The sequence below is a fragment of the Podarcis bocagei genome (assembly GCF_964188305.1).
Source record: "Podarcis bocagei genome assembly, chromosome: 7".
NCBI lineage: Eukaryota > Metazoa > Chordata > Lepidosauria > Squamata > Lacertidae > Podarcis > Podarcis bocagei.
The window spans coordinates 86838457-86855252 of NC_138132.1; the positions used below are offsets into that span (position 1 = coordinate 86838457).

Consider the following 16796-nt stretch of genomic DNA (forward strand, 5'->3'; position numbering starts at 1 on the left):
GTCAGATAGGCCTGGGGCAAAATTCACGGCAGAGTTGGTGCGTATAGTCTCCCTTGAATGTTTCCGCTCCAGATGGTTTGTCTCTTCACAAGACTCTCCTGTCCCCTTGGTCACACTCGGTCATTTGATCCTGTTTCGCCTCTTTTGAATGAGCTTCGTAGTTTCTTCCCTCTCGCAGAGAATCTGCCTGCCTATGAAAGAAGAGAACAGGACAGGGAAGGATGTTGGCGATTTCTCATCCATGGCAGGATCCTGGCATCGCTCTCGCCACAAGCTTGCAGCTGCTGCGGTCTCCAGAGGAAGCCGCAGCTGGGAAGGCGCAACAGAAGCCGCACAGTCCATGGTGACCTTTCTTCCCACCTTTGAGAAGGAGGCATTGGGCAGAGAAACTGAGCGGCTGCTGCTGCCAGGGGGCCTTTGCCAGGTGGTGAGTGGCACGGCTGAGCTGAGCCCCCACAAGCTCTCCCTGCTTGCCAGTGCTGTGGGCAAAGATTAATAGTGAACAAAGGGTCTTTCTCACTGTCAGTGGAGCCAGCAGTGGAGGAAGAGGGATGGAGGCCAGAGCCCCTCCCTCTTAAGCAGGCTCAAGCTCCCCCCCCCCCAAATGAGGCAAGAATGAGGTCTGAGCCTGGGAGGAGGAAAAGCAGGGGACACCAGGGCAATAAGAATCAGGAATACGATTTTATCTTGCTGGCTTCTAATGCTGAGCTTTTTGCGATAATGCTTTTTAATTTTTATTAATCTCTTTCTACTTTGGATAATTTCTATATTTTACTCCACTTCTGTTTTAATTATGTACCTCACCCTGGGATTTTTTTAAAAGGAAAAGTAATAGATAAATATCAATGACTTCCCTTCTCTTTCCATGGTTCATTTTGCATAACATAAATCCCTGCATATTTTACTGGGGTCAGCAAACTTTTTCAGCAGTGGGCCGATCCACTGTCCCTCAGACCATGTGGGGGGGGGGGGTTGGACTATATTGGGGGGGAATGAATGAATGAATTCCTATGCCCCACAAATAACCCAGAGATACATTTTAAGTAAAAGGACACACTGTAAAAACACACTGATTCCCGGACTGCCCGGATTTAGAAGGCAATTGGGCCAGATCCGGCCTCCGGGCCTTAGTTTGCCTACTTATGAACTAAACCATTCAGTACTTCATTATTACATCCATCAAAACTTCTTTACACTGTTGAATTTATCTCATTGCTGCCAACGTTTTCAAGTGTACATGATTCCCCCCCCCCATATATTCAATAAACATTTTCCAGTCTTCTTTAAACATATGTGCTTCTTGTTCTCTTATTCTATATGTTGATAGATACAGTCATACCTCAGGTTAAAGTTGCTTCAGGTTGAGCATTTTCAGGTTGCGTTCCGTGGCGACCCGGAAGTAACGGAACGGGTTACTTCTGGGTTTCGCCGCATGCACAGACACTCAAAATGACGTCACGCACCTGCGCAGAAACGGCTAAACGTGACGCGCACAGAGACGGGTTGCGTTCTGCTCAGGATGCGAACGGGGCTCCAGAACAAATTCCATTCGCATCCACAGGTACCACTGTACATGTTTTAAGCAGATCAGTGAATCTTCCAAGGGCTCTGTGGCAGAATACCTGTTCTGCATTTTCAGCCCCCAGGTGTGGCTGGGACAGACCCTGGAGAGGTGCTGCCAGTATTGAACTTGATGGCCCAGTGGTCCGACTCGATGCGAGTCAGTGTCCTATGTTCCTGTCTTAAGAGTGCAAGTATATACTCCAAAGCCACCAGCTTTGGTATATGGCAGGACACCCTCTGGCATGTGGGTGTCATTGCCAGCACATCCCCTGGTTGGTGGGCTGTGGGGGTCTTTCCAGGGATGTTGTGGGTTTGTGGGCTGTTGTTGCTTTTTCTCCTGTTTTTGATTATTATTATTTTCCTTTCCTGGGCTGTGTAAGCCTAGAACTTGATGGCTCTCCCCCTGAAATCTGGGACTGTCCTTGGAAAATAGGGAGGGTGTGCGAGGGGAGACCCCAACCCCTAGACGGGGGGCTTTGACTTCTAGGCAGCAGCTGACAGTGGCCCTTCTGCTTAGTCCGTCATACAAGGCCTCTGCTCCTTCTCACAGGAAATGAATAAAAGTGTGGGAAGCTGTTGAAAGAGAAGTACAGTGGTACCTCGGGTTAAGTATTTAATTCGTTCCGGAGGTCCGTTCTTAACCTGAAACTGTTCTTAACCTGAAGCACCACTTTAGCTAATGGGGCCTCCCGCTGCCGCCGGAGCACGATTTCTGTTCTTATCCTGAATCAAAGTTCTTAACCCAAGGTAATATTTCTGGGCTAAGGGAGTCTGTAACCTGAAGCATATGTAACCTGAAGCGTATGTAACCCGAGGTACCACTGTATTACAGCTAACAGTGGGGGGCAAGGGGATGTTTCCAAATGGAGGGGTTCTGTCTTAAGTGTTGCTTAAGGGCAAGGAAGGCTGACCAGGCTCATTTGAACCTTTCACTCAGGTAAACAAGAAGAGGACCCACTCCCGTGCCCTTAAGGAGGGCTTTGCTCAGGGAGCCGGCTTTAGGCAACAGGAGGAACCTCACACCCCCTTCCTTTGAATCAGGAAGCCCCCTCCCCCTTTCTTTACCAGGGACCCAAGCAAGGACCACCACCCCAATTCTCCTCCTTACTCACCACCCCAATTCTCCTCCTTACCCATCATTTCATGGTGAGACACGGGCAGAGTCCCAGTGCCAACATCCAGGGGGAGTTTGGAGTCCCAGCAGGGTCAGGTGTGCTGTGAGGAAGCACACACACACACACCCCCAGGACTGCTGAAGATGGAGCGAGAAGGAGTGCAGAAAGCTGCCGCGGAGGGAAGGAGGAGCACGTCAGGCGGCAAGACAGGTTTGACAGCAGTGGATTCCCCAGGCGCAAGAGGAGGCTTCGCTCTTGGCCAGGGCTCCGGAGCCAAAGGCTGGGAGGGCAGGAACAGGTTGCAGCAGAAAGGTTGCCGAGATCCAGGAGAATGGAAAATAGGGTTGCTGTGTTTCCTGGATGAGGAGGGCCCTGGGAAGCCAAGGAGCTGATAGGACCGAGGTGAAACTGCAGCTCCCTTGTTATTTTTGCTGTTGGGTGTTGATGTAATGGTGTAACAGTGTTGGAATGTTGTTCTATTTCTTCTTGTGTTGTTTTATTCCATTATAATGACATTGTTTTCTGCATTGCTTGATTTTGAAATGCATTTTTGGGGTTGTAAGCCGCTTTGAGCATGATGTGTGTAGTAAAGTGGCATACAAGTAAATTTATGAATGAATGGTTAGCCATGCTTCCATTTCTCCGAGCGACACAACACACAAACACACACAAGAACATTAAAGAACCATCTCCAAGCATCACAGATGGATTGTATCCATAATTCAGGATAATCAATGTAATGTTGTTTTAAAAGGTCACAAAAGAAGGAAATCAAAGATGTGCATGCATCATCAACAGTTAAAATGTCATAGCTACCCGTTTTCAGGTGCCCCGGGAAATATATTTCAGACTCCTGCTATTGTTGTGAGGTGGGGTCTTCAGCTTCCTTGCAGTGGTTCTCTCTTATGGTTGTCCTGCAATGTCGTCGCCCCCCCCCCCCAGCAACTTGTAGATAAATAATACCAGATTCCTACATTTATATTATTTATTTAATTATTAATAACATTTGTACAGCACCCTTCATATTGTAGATCTCAGGGCAGTTCAAAACATACAAATGCAAGATTATACATAAACACGTTAAACATAATAAAAACGAGAGCAAAATTTCCAGAGAGGCGGCATCTTTCGGCATCTTAAAAGACGTGCAGAATCTGCTCAGGGCTGTGTCCACAGGTGACCTGTCTGCCCAAAGGCTGCTCAGTGGCACGACTGAGGCAGGGGGGTCACAAGCCCAGCAGAAGACCTACCCTTCATTTTAACTGAGTTCTTCACGTTCTGCTAATTTCTTTTGAAACAAATATTATGTTCAAGCCCTGATGCCCCAGATCTTTCCTCCTTATGAGTCCAGTGAAGGGGAATTTGAAGGCAGAAAATTTGAAGACCCGCAGTGACCTCACTGGAGATCTCAGCCATGCCACAGAAACCATGGCTGTACGGCACAGTGTGGCTTCAGAAGGGAAGCTACGTGTTCAGGGGTGGCAGGATTAGTGCTGGAGACTAATCCAGGGGCTATTCTCACACAGCCTGAGGCTTCGTCCCAGGGGCATCTACTTGGATAATAAGTGCTGGATCTTGTGAGGCTACTTGTTTGCCCTTAATGACCTGCCTGGAGAGGACCCCATGATGGCTGAGAGGGATGTCCGGAGGCCTCTCCACACTCGGCCACTTTTAGAGCTGCTCCATCCGAAAGCGTCCACTTTTGATGAGGGTGGGAGGGCTAGGATGGCTGAGAGAGGAGGAAAAAAAGAGAGCGGCGGTTTGGGAATCCTCCCAGGTGCCTCAGGACCCCTCGGTGCAGCTGTGCTAGGCACTTGGGCAGGTCTGGGGGCGGGGGTGCCCCTCAAGGCTCAACAAGGCTGAAAATAAAAGTCCACCACATGAGAAGGCCCCGGGAGCTGCGTGAGGCCCAGAGGTTCGTTGGCTCTGGAAGAGGTGCACAGGAACCAGCCGGGATGGGCCGCCGACTCAAACCGCCAAGCCCCGTCTTTGTTAGAGGAGAAGAAGGTGAAGCGGCTGGACTCCTTCCTGCCGCCTTTGGGCAGATCTGTGATGTTGACGGTCTGAGGAGGAGGAGAGAATAGGGAGCGATCTGGTGAGGGAGGGAGGCAGGCAAAGGGAGGAGGAAGCTTACCCCTGTCTGCTTTGGGCTAGCGTCCCCCTGACTGGTGAGGGGCAAGAGAGAGCTCCTAAGGAAGACAGAACATAAGAAGATCCTGCTGGATCAGGCCCATGTCCCTCGTGGCCCAGCATCCTGTTCTCGCAGAGGCCAACCAGGTGCCCCAATTGAAAGCCCGCAAGCAGGATTCGACCACAAGAGCCCGCTCCCATCCTGTGGCTTCCAGCAACTAGTAATTCAGAAGCATTTTTGCCTCCAACTGTGGAGGCAGAGCAGACCTATCATGGCTAGTAGCCAATAATAATAATAATAATAATAATAATAATAATAATAATAATAATAATAAATTTATTATTTATACCCTGCCCATCTGGCTGAGTTTCCCCAGCCACTCTGGGCGGCTCCCAATCGAGTGTTAAAAACAATACAGCATTAAATATTAAAAACTTCCCTAAACAGGGCTGCCTTCAGATGTCTTTTAAAGATAAGATAGCTGCTTATTTCTTTCACATCTGAAGGGAGGGCGTTCCACAGGGCAGGCACCACTACCAAGAAGGCCCTCTGCCTGGTTCCCTGTAAACTCACTTCTCGCAATGAGGGAACCGCCAGAAGGCCCTCTGTGCTGGATCTCAGTGTCCGGGCAGAACGATGGGGGTGGAGACGCTCCTTCAGGTATACTGGACCAAGGCCATTTAGGGCTTTAAATTTCAGCACCAACACTTTGAATTGTGCTCAGAAACGTACTGGGAGCCAATGCAGGTCTCTCAGGACTGGTGTTATGTGGTCCCAGCAGCCGCTGCCAGTCACCAGTCTAGCTGCTGCAATGGCCCTCTCCATGTAAAGCAGGCCCCCCCAAACTCGGCCCTCCAGATGTTTTGGGACTACAGTTTCCATCATCCCTGACCACTGGTCCTGTTAGCTAGGGATGATGGGAGTTGTAGTCCCAAAACATCTGGAAGGCCGAGTTTGGGGATGCCTGATGTGAAGTCATGGACTTGTCAGGTAGCAGCTACCCAGACTCTTTCCAAGGCCAGCCTGCCGCTGAAGGGTAGAGTCCTTCCTCCTCCCACGACCCATCCCTGGCTCTCTGCTCTTAAACTGGCACGTGGCAGAAGGAGGAATTACGGTGAGGCTTCCCCCCCCCCCCGCAAGCACATCCTACGGGGATGCCAAACTGCCTCTCCTCACCTCAAGCTGCAGAGCAGGCCAGGCGCCAGAGGAGCAAGCCAGGCACCTCGTCCCGTTCTGAATGCTCAAGATGATGGAGAACTTCTCGTGGTCAAAGGCCCGGTTGTGAATCCAGTAGATCTTCTCTAGGGATGGGAAAAAGTAGGTGAGAGAGTCTGTTGGCCTCCTGTGGGGAATCCCAGTAGAGACGCTGGAGGTGTGACGGCATTCCCAGGAGTCATAATAATGGGTGATGTCAGGGTTAGGGGCTCAGTAGCAGTCAGAGGAGGGACGCGGGTGGCGCTGTGGGTTAAACCACTGAGCCTAGGGCTTGTCGATCAGAAGGTTGGTGGTTCGAATCCCCGCGACGGGGTGAGCTCCTGTTGCTCGGTCCCTGCTCCTGCCAACCTAGCAGTTCGAAAGCACGTCAAAGTGCAAGTAGATAGATAGGTACCACTCCGGCGGGAAGGTAAATGGCATTTCCGTGCGCTGCTCTGGTTCGCCAGAAGCGGCTTAGTCATGCTGGCCACATGACCCAGAAGCTGTACACCGGCTCCCTCGGCCAGTAAAGCGAGATGAGCGCTGCAACCCCAGAGTCGGTCACGACTGGACCTAATGGTCAGGGGTCCCTTTACCTTTTAGCAGTCAGAGGATGAGGGCGTGGTCTACCCTTGCCTCTTTTGCTGACCTGGAGGGAGGTGGGGGACGACCTTCAAGCCCAAGATGGTGGTGGCCTTGCATACACAACCTGCCTCTAGCTTAGAGGGCCACAACCAGGGAAAAGAAGGGTGTCCAGTTTCCTTTCCTGGCGACTGGTGCGAAGACACGGGAGCCCATAAGAGAAATCCAGAGCTGATAGAAGTTGGGGACGGCAGAAGCGGTGAAGAGGCAGAACAAGAGTGTGAGAATGAGCAGGAGAAAGTCTGCAGGAGAGGGAAGCAATGGTGGAGGCAGGAGCACACAGTGGTGCACACATGGGCACACACACACACACACAAACACGTTCTGTTCCAGGCAGGCAATCAAGGGCAGCGCCAACGCAGAAGGAAAAGAACAGGCTGTGCCAATGGAAGGAGAAAGTTGCAGGCCTCCCTTTGAGATATCACAGAATTTAAAGGGACCCCACTGATTCAAGCCCTTGCAATGCAGGAATCACAGTTATGTTCCAGGCTCCCCAAGTGGTCCAACCCCAGGTCCTGTCTGCCCGGTGGGAAGGAGGCATTTGTTGTGTCCACAATATGGGTCACATCCAACCAATGAGGAATAGTTCTTCTCCCACCAGCCTGTAAGCTTCAGGAAAGCAAAACTCTGCCGACTCACCTTCCAGGGCAGAATCGGGGCCTTGCAGGTATCCAGCTACCAGCTCATTGTTCTGGAGGTAGAGGGACTTCTGGTTGACATCCCAGATTCTGAAAACAAACAAGGCTGCCTTTACAAGAAAAATCTTTCCCTTTTCTCTCACCTGCCACAAACCTGTTAGTATAATCCTCAGCATTATCCAGATCTTTAGGTGTGCATGCATGCACAGAGGACTGAACTGCCTCAGAATTGACCAATCAGCATGGATACCTCATTGCCCATACCTGTCTCCACAGGCACAGCGTGCCATTTACAAACCCCGCCAAGACTGGCAATGCCAAAGACTCTGGCCAGGGCGATGATTGTCCCTTTCTAGGCAGAGCGGCAGCGGTTCATCACCCCCAGCAGCTCCTCTCCCCTTTGACTCATCAGGCTTGCCTCCCCAACCTCTTGTACTGGCAGCATTGCCAGGCAACCTCAAACTCACCAGAAGAAAATCAGATGTGCTGGACTGAAAAGAAACACCCTGCTTTCCTAATGTGATAAAATAGAGCTGTATTCTTGCATTGGGCAGTGTGAATGGGGAGGGAAGGTGTGTTGTCAATCCATCCCATGAGACGAGAGATTCCCTTTCACACTCTTCACTAGCTGCAAGACTCAATACTCATCTACTTTGATGAGAAGCTTGTTTGGTCTTAAGAGCGACACCTGATTGCAGGCAAAAAAGCAGAAATCGGGCATTGTCAAATGTGCAGGGTTTGCTACTTCTATCCAGTTTGTGGAGGCTGGAACAACCTTGACTAGGAAGTCCCAGGACAGAGAAGTTTTTCGGTGGGCACAGAAGTTTCTGCGTTCTCACAAGCATCCAGTTAGCACCCTCTCCCTCCCAGGATACATTTGCCACTTACGAAGCAGCACCCACTCTGCCATGGAAGCCACCTGCACACAACTGGGCCCAGGGCACTTACCTGGACCTGAAGACGGCTGTCTGGGCAAAGACCTTCTTCTCCCCATCTGGACAGAGAACAGAAAGGAGGAAGAGGAGGATGTGACTCCCAGGGTATTTGTGAGACTCCATTCTAAATCAGGCATTACCTGGTGGCTCTGCTTGACCAGTGAGGCTGATCCCTTTTTATAGTTCCCTCGACAGCCACTGGGTGGGAATGTACATGATTGCCAGACACTGTAATTAATTCTGTGGTCGGGTCCCAGGATTTCCAGCAGCTCTTTTGCATGTTGCAATTCATGTCGCAACTTTGGACGCTGAAACTAAAGTTCCCTAAAATGACAGCTGAAGCTCCTTCCTCTTGCTACGTGCAAAGGGGAGGAAAGAGTAACACATAAACGGAGTGACAAGAAACCCTGACGCATTTTTAAATTATGCCCATAGCAGGGAATACAGATATTCCAAATGCTTCACTCTTCAAAAGAAAGCAAAGACTCAATTCCTCGATAAGAGCCGCAGCCAGCAACCCCATCTGAGCAGAGCATTATCTCAAAGCAACAGCTGGTCTCTCTTTGTTTAAAATAGGCTCACCGACGGTCCCAGTTTCTGCACTCGGCTACCCAACCACCCTGTTCCGGCATTTCCGCTTACAGAATGAACCAATTCACCACAAGGTAAGAATGAGAAGCAGTTGGTCTTGCTCCCTTGACTTGGTGTCTTGCAAATGACTAAAGTTAGAAAAGAGACACCACTCGAGTACACTAAAGCACGCCATACTGTACCAGCAAAGTTGGAGGGTTCCTGCTCCTGCTGGTCACACATGGTTTCAATCCTGGTGCCTGGGTGGCCTTGTGGGCCTCACCCCAGCTATTTATGGAGCACTTTTAGGAGGCGTGGCCAGGCTTGGGATGGTGTCGACAGAAAAGTGTAATCACGAAATATGCAGGAGATAATTGCATCTTGAGACTAAGCTCTCTCGAGTCATTCCCCAAACCTTGAGTGGCCCTTTGCAGTGTTGCTCAATTATGGATCTTCTCAATTTTGCACCCCTCCAGCTCTGCAACCTTTATGGGGGGAATTGCCCAGATCCCCTAAATCCAGCAGTGGAGGAGTTGCCTGCTGTTCATGGTAGAGCTTGATGAGGTTGTTTTAGAGAGTGTCAGAAAGGGGGTATTCCGTCCCTGCTCTGAACTGCTCTGCTATTTTTATCTGTATCTCCTTCTATGCTTGCAAGAAACCTTTCTTCAGCATCTCCCAGTGTGATGGTTGTTCCTTGCTCTGTGTATGGTTGTAGGGGGGCTGGTGCCAGCTGAGTGTGTTTGGGACATAATAAGATATTACAGAGACCAGTAAGATATTATAGACAAATGCCTAAAGGGCTGTCACACGAAAGATGGAGCAAACCTGTTCTGGAGGGTGAGACTCATAGAATCATAGAGTTGAAAGAGACCACAAGGGCCATCGAGTCCAACCCCCTGCCAAGCAGGAAACACCATCAGAGCACTCCTGACATATGGTTGTCAAGCCTCTGCTTAAAGACCTCCAAAGTAGGAGACTCCACCACACTCCTTGGCAGCAAATTCCACTGTCAAACAGCTCTTACTGTCAGGAAGTTCTTCCTAATGTTTAGGTGGAATCTTCTTTCTTGTAGTTTGGATCCATTGCTCCGTGTCCGCTTCTCTGGAGCAGCAGAAAACAACCTTTCTCCCTCCTCTATGTGACATCCTTTTATATATTTGAACATGGCTATCATATCACCCCTTAACCTCCTCTTTTCTAGGCTAAACATGCCCAGCTCCCTTAGCCGTTCCTCATAAGGCATCGTTTCCAGGCCTTTGACCATTTTGGTTGCCCTCCTCTGGACACGTACCAGTTTGTCAGTGTCCTTCTTGAACTGTGGTGCCCAGAACTGGACACAGTACTCCAGGTGAGGTCTGACCAGAGCAGAATGCAGTGGCACTATTACTTCCCTTGATCTAGATGCTATACTCCTATTGATGCAGCCCAGAATTGCATTGGCTTTTTTAGCTGCCGCGTCACACTGGATTCAAGTTACAAGAAAGGAAATTCCAGCTAAGCATTAGGAAGAACTTTCTGACAGTAAGAGCTATCAGTGGAACGGTGGTGGACTTTCCTTCCTGCGAGGTTTGTAGCAGAGGTTGGTCATTTGTTATGGATGCTTTAGTTGAGATTCCTGCATTGCACAATTCTGATTCTGAACTTGGGGTCCTTGGGAGGAATCAGCAGCTTCGTGTGGGCTTGTTTACAGCATCATGCTCCGTTGGCACTTTTTGTGTACATCCATCTGTGACTGGCTGTGTGTTGTGTGCAGTGTGCATTGACTGGGTGACTAAGGACACAGTGTGCATCACTGAGTCCCCTCTGCCAGGCTTGGACTCTCTGGCAGTACTAGACCACTTCCAAAATACAGCTGTTTTTTAAGCTTTCTGTAGTTTGATATATAAATGACTGAAGCAAGGTATGTTTACCCAGGACAGCTTGTCTCATGTGAAGAGGAAGCTGCTATTCTGAGAAAAAAGGAACTTCAGAAAGGCTTACGCTGAAAGGGTACATGATGCTTACTCATACACCAGAATCGTGTAGGAAATGGTCTCCTGTGGACACAGGCTGAGGTATGAGGAAATGAGATCATTTCCAATAAGACTTGTCCATATTCAGGAACGCATGGCTGCAAGATGTTGTGCAACGCATGTCCAGCCCCCATAAAAAAATTATGCACGCCCGTGGTCACTTTTGCTGTGTGTCACCAGCTGAACACGATCCAGCAGTGGTTATGCTAATCGTGTTAACAGAAACGGAGGCTTTTAGATCACAGGAAGCAACCAGTCCTACTCAATTCCACATTGCTCTGGCCACCGTCTGAGTGCCACGTTACAAGAGCCTACTGGGTCTACTGCACATGTATAGAGGAGGGCAGCCAGGAGAGTGAGGGGGGTGGCTAGAAAACCAGGCGGAATGGTTGGAAGGAGCCAGCTTCGCCTTAACCTGGAGAATCAAAGAATTGTAGAGCTGGAACCACCTGGCCCAACCCCCTGCAAGGCAGGAAAAACTGCCGGAGAAGCCCTGATTAAACGGAAGGCACGCCAGCGGTCTTCAAATGCCGGAATATATGCGTGCCTGGAGGGGAATGTGTGTTCCCCGCCCCCACTCCCCCAACATTTAAATATTATGCGATTCAATGTTATTTTTCTGCTAGTAAATGATCAGTAAACTCCAAAGCAGCTGGTGGCATCTGCCTCGCACTGGGCGGCTGCGCCTATCGCTCAGTCCTGCCCAGGCGGAAGGGCAGCAGGAGGAAATGCCGGACCGGATGAATAGCTGTCAACTTTCCCCATTTTTTAAGGGAAATTCCCTTATTCCGAATAGGATTCCTCGCAAGAAAAGGGGAAAGTTGACAGCTATGACCAGATGCCCGTTTAGTTCTCCCATCCTAGAGGCCTCAGTCCTCCTCCCCCTCCTCCCTGCAGGGGTTAAAAGGGCCCCGAGGAGCCTTGGGGTTGGGGTCGATGACCACGCGGGAGCCCTTCCTTCCTGCTGCCGCTTCCGCTCGGGCTTCCGGGAAGGGCAAGCCTCCCCAGGCTTTCTGCGCACGCGCAGCCTCCTCCGTCGGGCCGAGTCACCTGACCGGCGCTGTTTCCCCTTCGGCGCATGCGCAGCACTCGGCGCTGTTTCCACCTCCGGCGGGTGGTGGGGGAGGCAGCCTCGGCGCATGCGCAGCAATTGACAGCGTCGGTCAGCGTCGTCCATGGCAGGCGGGTGTCGCTCGGGGGATCCCGCGGCCTTCTCGGCCCGGCCGCCGAGGTGGCGGCTCGCGGCGGCGGCGGCGCTGCTGGTGCTGCTGGCGGCGGGCCGCGGGGCGCAGGCGCTCTACTTCCACATCGGGGAGACGGAGAAGCGCTGCTTCATCGAGGAGATTCCTGACGAGACCATGGTTATCGGTGCGCATGCGCGAGGAGGGGAGAGAGGGGCGGGAGTGTGGGAGAGCGCGGGGGGTGCGCGCGCACCGGCTCACCTGTCGGCTGTCCCCTGTTGACGGTGGCGCGCCTGTTCCTCCGCTCCGCAGGGAACTACCGGACGCAGCTGTGGGACAAACAGTCCGAGGCCTTCCTGCCCTCCACGCCGGGCCTGGGCATGTTCGTGGAGGTCAAGGATCCCTATGGGAAGGTGAGCAGGTGGAGGAGGAGGGAGCGGGAGCTGCTGTTTCTTGGCCTGACAGCAGCAGCCAAGGGGGCGCTGAGCAGGGAGACCCTGCCCGCCACCCTCTCCTCCTTGGGGCCTTTCAATAGTTTGAGGGGGCGGGGTGTTTGCATCAGGGGTGAGGGAGAGGATTAAAAGCCCCTGGAAGGGCCAGGCGACTCCTTGGTGGGGGTGAAGATGGCCTGGGGTCGTCACCCCTGGCGAAAGCTCCAATCAGATATCATAAAAGGTAAAGGGACCCCTGACTGTTAGGTCCAGTCACGGACGACTCTGGGGTTGCGACGCTCATCTCACTTTATTGGTCGAGGGAGCCAGCGTACAGCTTCCGGGTCATGTGGCCAGCGTGACTAAGCCGCTTCTGGCAAACCAGAACAGCGCACAGAAACGCCGTTTACCTTCCCGCCGGAGCGGTACCTATTTATCTACTTGCACTTTGACGTGCTTTTGAACTGCTAGGTTGGCAGGAGCAGGGACTGAGCAACGGGAGCTCACCCCGTCGTGGGGATTCCAACTGCCAACCTTCTGATCGACAAGCCCTATGCTCTGTGAGCAGAAATAGAAGCAGCAGGTGAGATACCCCCACACCCCTACCTGTCTGACTTTGCTGCTGCTTGATGGTTTCAGATGGTCCTCTCCAGGCAGTACGGCTCTGAAGGCCGCTTCACCTTCACTTCGCACACCCCAGGAGAGCACCAGATCTGCCTCCACTCCAACTCCACCCGCATGGCCCTTTTTGCAGGCGGGAAACTGGTAAGCAGGTTTCAATGTCTCCTTTCCCTCTGTCCATCTTGCTCCAGCCGAGATGGTGGGGGCTGCTCTTCAGGTACTCTGCCCTCATGAACTGGACCCCACCTCACCCTGGTTATTGCTTGTGTAAGATAAGAGAGAAGCTGGTGTAGAAGGCCAGAGCTCTTTCTACATTTGCTGAGCAACTGATTGGAAGGGAGGAGGAAAAAGCCCTGATGAGACAGGGGTGGGGAGTGGGTTGAACTGCAGTGGTGGCTCTTGAATTGGTTTGTGTGTTGCTGTGTTGTGTTCAGCGGGTGCACTTGGATATCCAAGTCGGGGAGCACGCCAACAATTACCCAGAGATTGCAGCCAAGGACAAACTGACCGAACTCCAGCTAAGAGCCAGGCAGCTCTTAGACCAGGTGGAGCAGATCCAGAAGGAGCAGAACTACCAAAGAGTAAGTAACACCCACAACGGATTTCTTTCTTTCTTTTTTTACCATAATGCCATTCAGGAGGAGGAGCGGGATCTTGAATGGCATTATGGGGGGGGGGGTCTACCCTGTCCATGGTTTATGAGGAACTTGTCAGGCCTCAATGTTTAAATGGTTCCTACCTAATCACACGCTGGTGGCATTGTGGGTTAAGCCACCGAGCCTAGGACTTGCCAATCAGAAGGTCGGCAGTTCGAATCCCCACAACGGGGTGAGCTCCCGTTGCTCGGTCCCTGCTCCTGCCAACCTAGCAGTTCTAAAGCACGTCAAAGTGCAAGTAGATAAATAGGTACCGCTCCGGCGGGAAGGTAAACGCCGTTTCCGTGCACTGCTCTGGTTTGCCAGAAGCGGCTTAGTCATGCTGGCCACATGACCCGGAAGCTATATGTCGGCTCCCTCGACCAGTAAAGCGAGATGAGCGCCGCAACCCCAGAGTCGGCCATGACTGGACCTAATGGTCAAGGGTCCCTTTACCTTTACCTAATCACTAGCACCGTACTTAAGGAGCATCATCTTGAAAGGGTTTGCTGATCTGAAAGTTCAGAGAAGCACTTGCCAAATCCTAGGAACTTCTTTGGGAGGGGGGCATTCAAGCTGCTTTGGTGCAGGCCGACTGGAGTTAGGGTGGCGTTTGTTGTGGGTTTACAAGTGGTATACCTGCAATAGAGCAAGATTGGCAGGAGTTGTTCAGAGGGGGGTAGTATTGGAAAGGTCCTACATCTGCAAGAGGGACCCACTTGTGTAGATGGAGATGTTGGGTTGTATGGGTCTGGTGTGGGGAAGGGGAGAGGGAAGTACCTTCTCTGACTCTCACCACCATGTTCACTTTCCAGTACCGAGAGGAGAGATTCCGCATGACCAGCGAGAGCACCAACCAGCGGGTGCTGTGGTGGTCCATTGCCCAGACCATCATCCTCATCCTCACAGGCATTTGGCAGATGAGGCACCTCAAGAGCTTCTTTGAGGCTAAAAAATTGGTGTAGCCCCTCTGACAGCACAGGCACCGTTGTTCTTCCGGTTCCACTGAGCACTTCTTGACCCTCCTGGATTTGGCACAACGGAAAGGACAGGTGGAAGCACAGCATGTGAAACATCTTTGGACCAGCATTTGCATACTTCCTCTTCCCTGATGAAGGGGGTGCCCTGCCCACAGAAGTCTCTCACGTGCCACCCCGTTCTTTGCTTTGCTGTGTTGCAGCAGCTGGAAAAGCCTCTGTGGGCAGTGCCCTTGTGCAGATCCAAAGGAAGAGAAAATTGCTTTCTAAGAGACTGAGTAGGCTCTTTTTTTAAAAAAAAGTGCTTTCCTGTTTCTGGATCCTGATTGGTGGGAGTGACTTCTGGGTTGTTCTGTTCTGGTGGTTCCCTGTTGTTCTTTGCTCTTAACACATGAGGTTTGTGGGGCCAGTCCTTGTAGTGGAGAACGGCCTGGAAGAGGAAATGGGAGGGGTGGAATAACATTTATACTCAAACTAGGTTTTTTCTTGCCGGGGGTGGGGGTGGCCTGATACCTACTGGAACTTGGGGCGGAGGCTGCTTAGGACAACAGCAGTGGTTGCCTACAAGGTTCTGGCAGCATCTCCTCTTGTAACCCTCCCGAGTTTCCAGCGGAGGGGCTAGATAACCATTGTGAACATGGGGTTAGCAAAACTTTAGGCTCCAGGTGTGTTTCAAGTGCTTTCACAGAAGGGATCTCTAGACTTCTGCAAATGAGCCTAGTTTAAGGATACCCACAGGTAGTTTCTTTTAATTGCACAGAGAAGAGTTTCCACTTGGATGAGTAGGGGTTTTTTTTATACGGCCCTGCTAATGCCACTAGTGTGGATGGCAGGAAGCTTGCTAGGACATTAAGTGAGTTGCCATTTATGTACCATGGAGCTCCTTAACAGCCTTTCTTGAGTTTGGAAAGAGAGGCCTCTACCTATGCAAAAGTATACCTGATGATTTGTGTGCGACAGCAGAGCTGGAGCATGGAATGGTGGAGAATTTGAAATGCAGTTATCTCCCCCTCCTCTTCCCTGTGTTTTATTTCCTGCCCACAACGGTAAATTCTTAATAATGTTCCTTGTTACAGTTCTGGAGTGAAATAAAATTTCCTGCGAAAGGCTTTCTCTTCCTTGTGTTATTGATTTGGGGTTTGGGTGGGGGTACGGGGACAAGGGGGGCTGAGCTCAAGAGGAAAATATAATTGGCTCTGGGACTAGGCTCCTCCTGCAAGCTTCTTGGCAAGGAGCCCCCCACAACCATCAGCTTCAAAGTTTTTTTTGTGGGGAAGGAGTAGTAAGGTGGGCCAGGCTCTCTAGAGAAGGCTCTGATGCTTTCAGGTTCCTCTGGGCCCTTAGGTAGTGCCTGGCATGAAGAAGAAGAATTTGGATTTGATATCCCGCTTTATCACTACCCGAAGGAGTCTCAAAGCGGCTAACATGCTCCTTTCCCTTCCTCCCCCACAACAAACACTCTGTGAGGTGAGTGGGGCTGAGAGACTTCAAAGAAGTGTGACTGGCCCAAGGTCACCCAGCAGCTGCATGTGGAGGAGTGGGGACGCGAACCCAGTTCACCAGATTATGAGTCTACCGCTCTTAACCACTACACCACACTGGCTCTCACTGGCATGCGAAGGATCAAAGAGCATGATGACAGATTGCTTAAATGCAGGTGAGAAAGGCCCAGTTTCCCACTCCCAACTCAACACCTGCAGGCCAAGCCGAAGCAACAGACTTCAGCCAACCTATTTCTGGGGTGATGGGATCGGTTCCTTGGTAGCTGCTCTAAACCCAAATAGGGTTGGCGAGTCGAACCAGATTTGGGCTTCTTGTTGTTGTTGTTTAGTCGTCTCCGACTCTTCATGACCAGGCACTCCTGTCTTCCACTGCCTCCCGCAGTTTGGTCAAACTCATGCTGGTAGCTTCGACAACACTGTCCCACCATCTTGTCCTCTGTCTTCCCCTTCTCCTTGTGCCCTCCATCTTTCCCAACATCAGGGTCTTTTCCAGGGAGTCTTCTCTTCTCATGAGGTGGCCAAAGTATTGGAGCCTCAGCTACAGGATCTGTCCTTCCAGTGAGCACTCAGGGCTGATTCCCTTCAGAATGGAGAGGTTTGATCTTGCAGTCCATGGGACTCTCAAGAGTCTCCTCCAGCACCAGAATTC

The 16796-nt window shown here is 51.3% G+C and overlaps 2 protein-coding genes and 2 long non-coding RNA genes across 5 annotated transcripts in view; 1 reads left to right on the forward strand and 3 right to left on the reverse strand.

Moving 5' to 3' along the window:
- Nucleotides 1–14477, reverse strand: part of LOC308592075 — an 85290-nt gene extending 70813 nt beyond the window's left edge. The window contains exons 1-2 of the long non-coding RNA XR_014010349.1: nt 14131–14477; nt 13657–13772 (exon numbers count right to left, since the gene is read on the reverse strand). This is a non-coding gene — a long non-coding RNA (uncharacterized lncRNA). The remainder of the gene's footprint in view (nt 1–13656; nt 13773–14130) is intronic.
- The window catches only part of LOC308592091, a 302880-nt gene that overhangs the window by 190734 nt on the left and 95350 nt on the right, over nt 1–16796 (reverse strand). The window lies entirely within an intron of this gene.
- On the reverse strand, nt 3646–11977 carry LOC308592014 (interleukin-1 receptor antagonist protein-like; the record flags this gene model as incomplete). Of its 2 annotated transcripts, none has more annotated exons than XM_081203276.1 (5): nt 3646–4741; nt 5986–6110; nt 7285–7373; nt 8232–8277; nt 11851–11977. In XM_081203276.1, 5 exons carry the CDS (start codon nt 11975–11977, stop codon nt 4529–4531), a joined length of 600 nt encoding a protein of 199 aa, XP_081059402.1. In that variant the 3' UTR covers nt 3646–4528. The 2 variants fall into 2 exon arrangements, with proteins under 2 accessions (XP_081059402.1, XP_081059403.1); XM_081203277.1 differs by lacking the exon at nt 11851–11977 and adding an exon at nt 8992–9628.
- Nucleotides 11976–15754, forward strand: TMED4 (transmembrane p24 trafficking protein 4; the record flags this gene model as incomplete). The annotated part of the gene is made up of 5 exons (XM_081203259.1): nt 11976–12168; nt 12294–12394; nt 13052–13177; nt 13468–13614; nt 14484–15754. 5 exons carry the CDS (start codon nt 11976–11978, stop codon nt 14631–14633), a joined length of 717 nt encoding a protein of 238 aa, XP_081059385.1. The 3' UTR covers nt 14634–15754.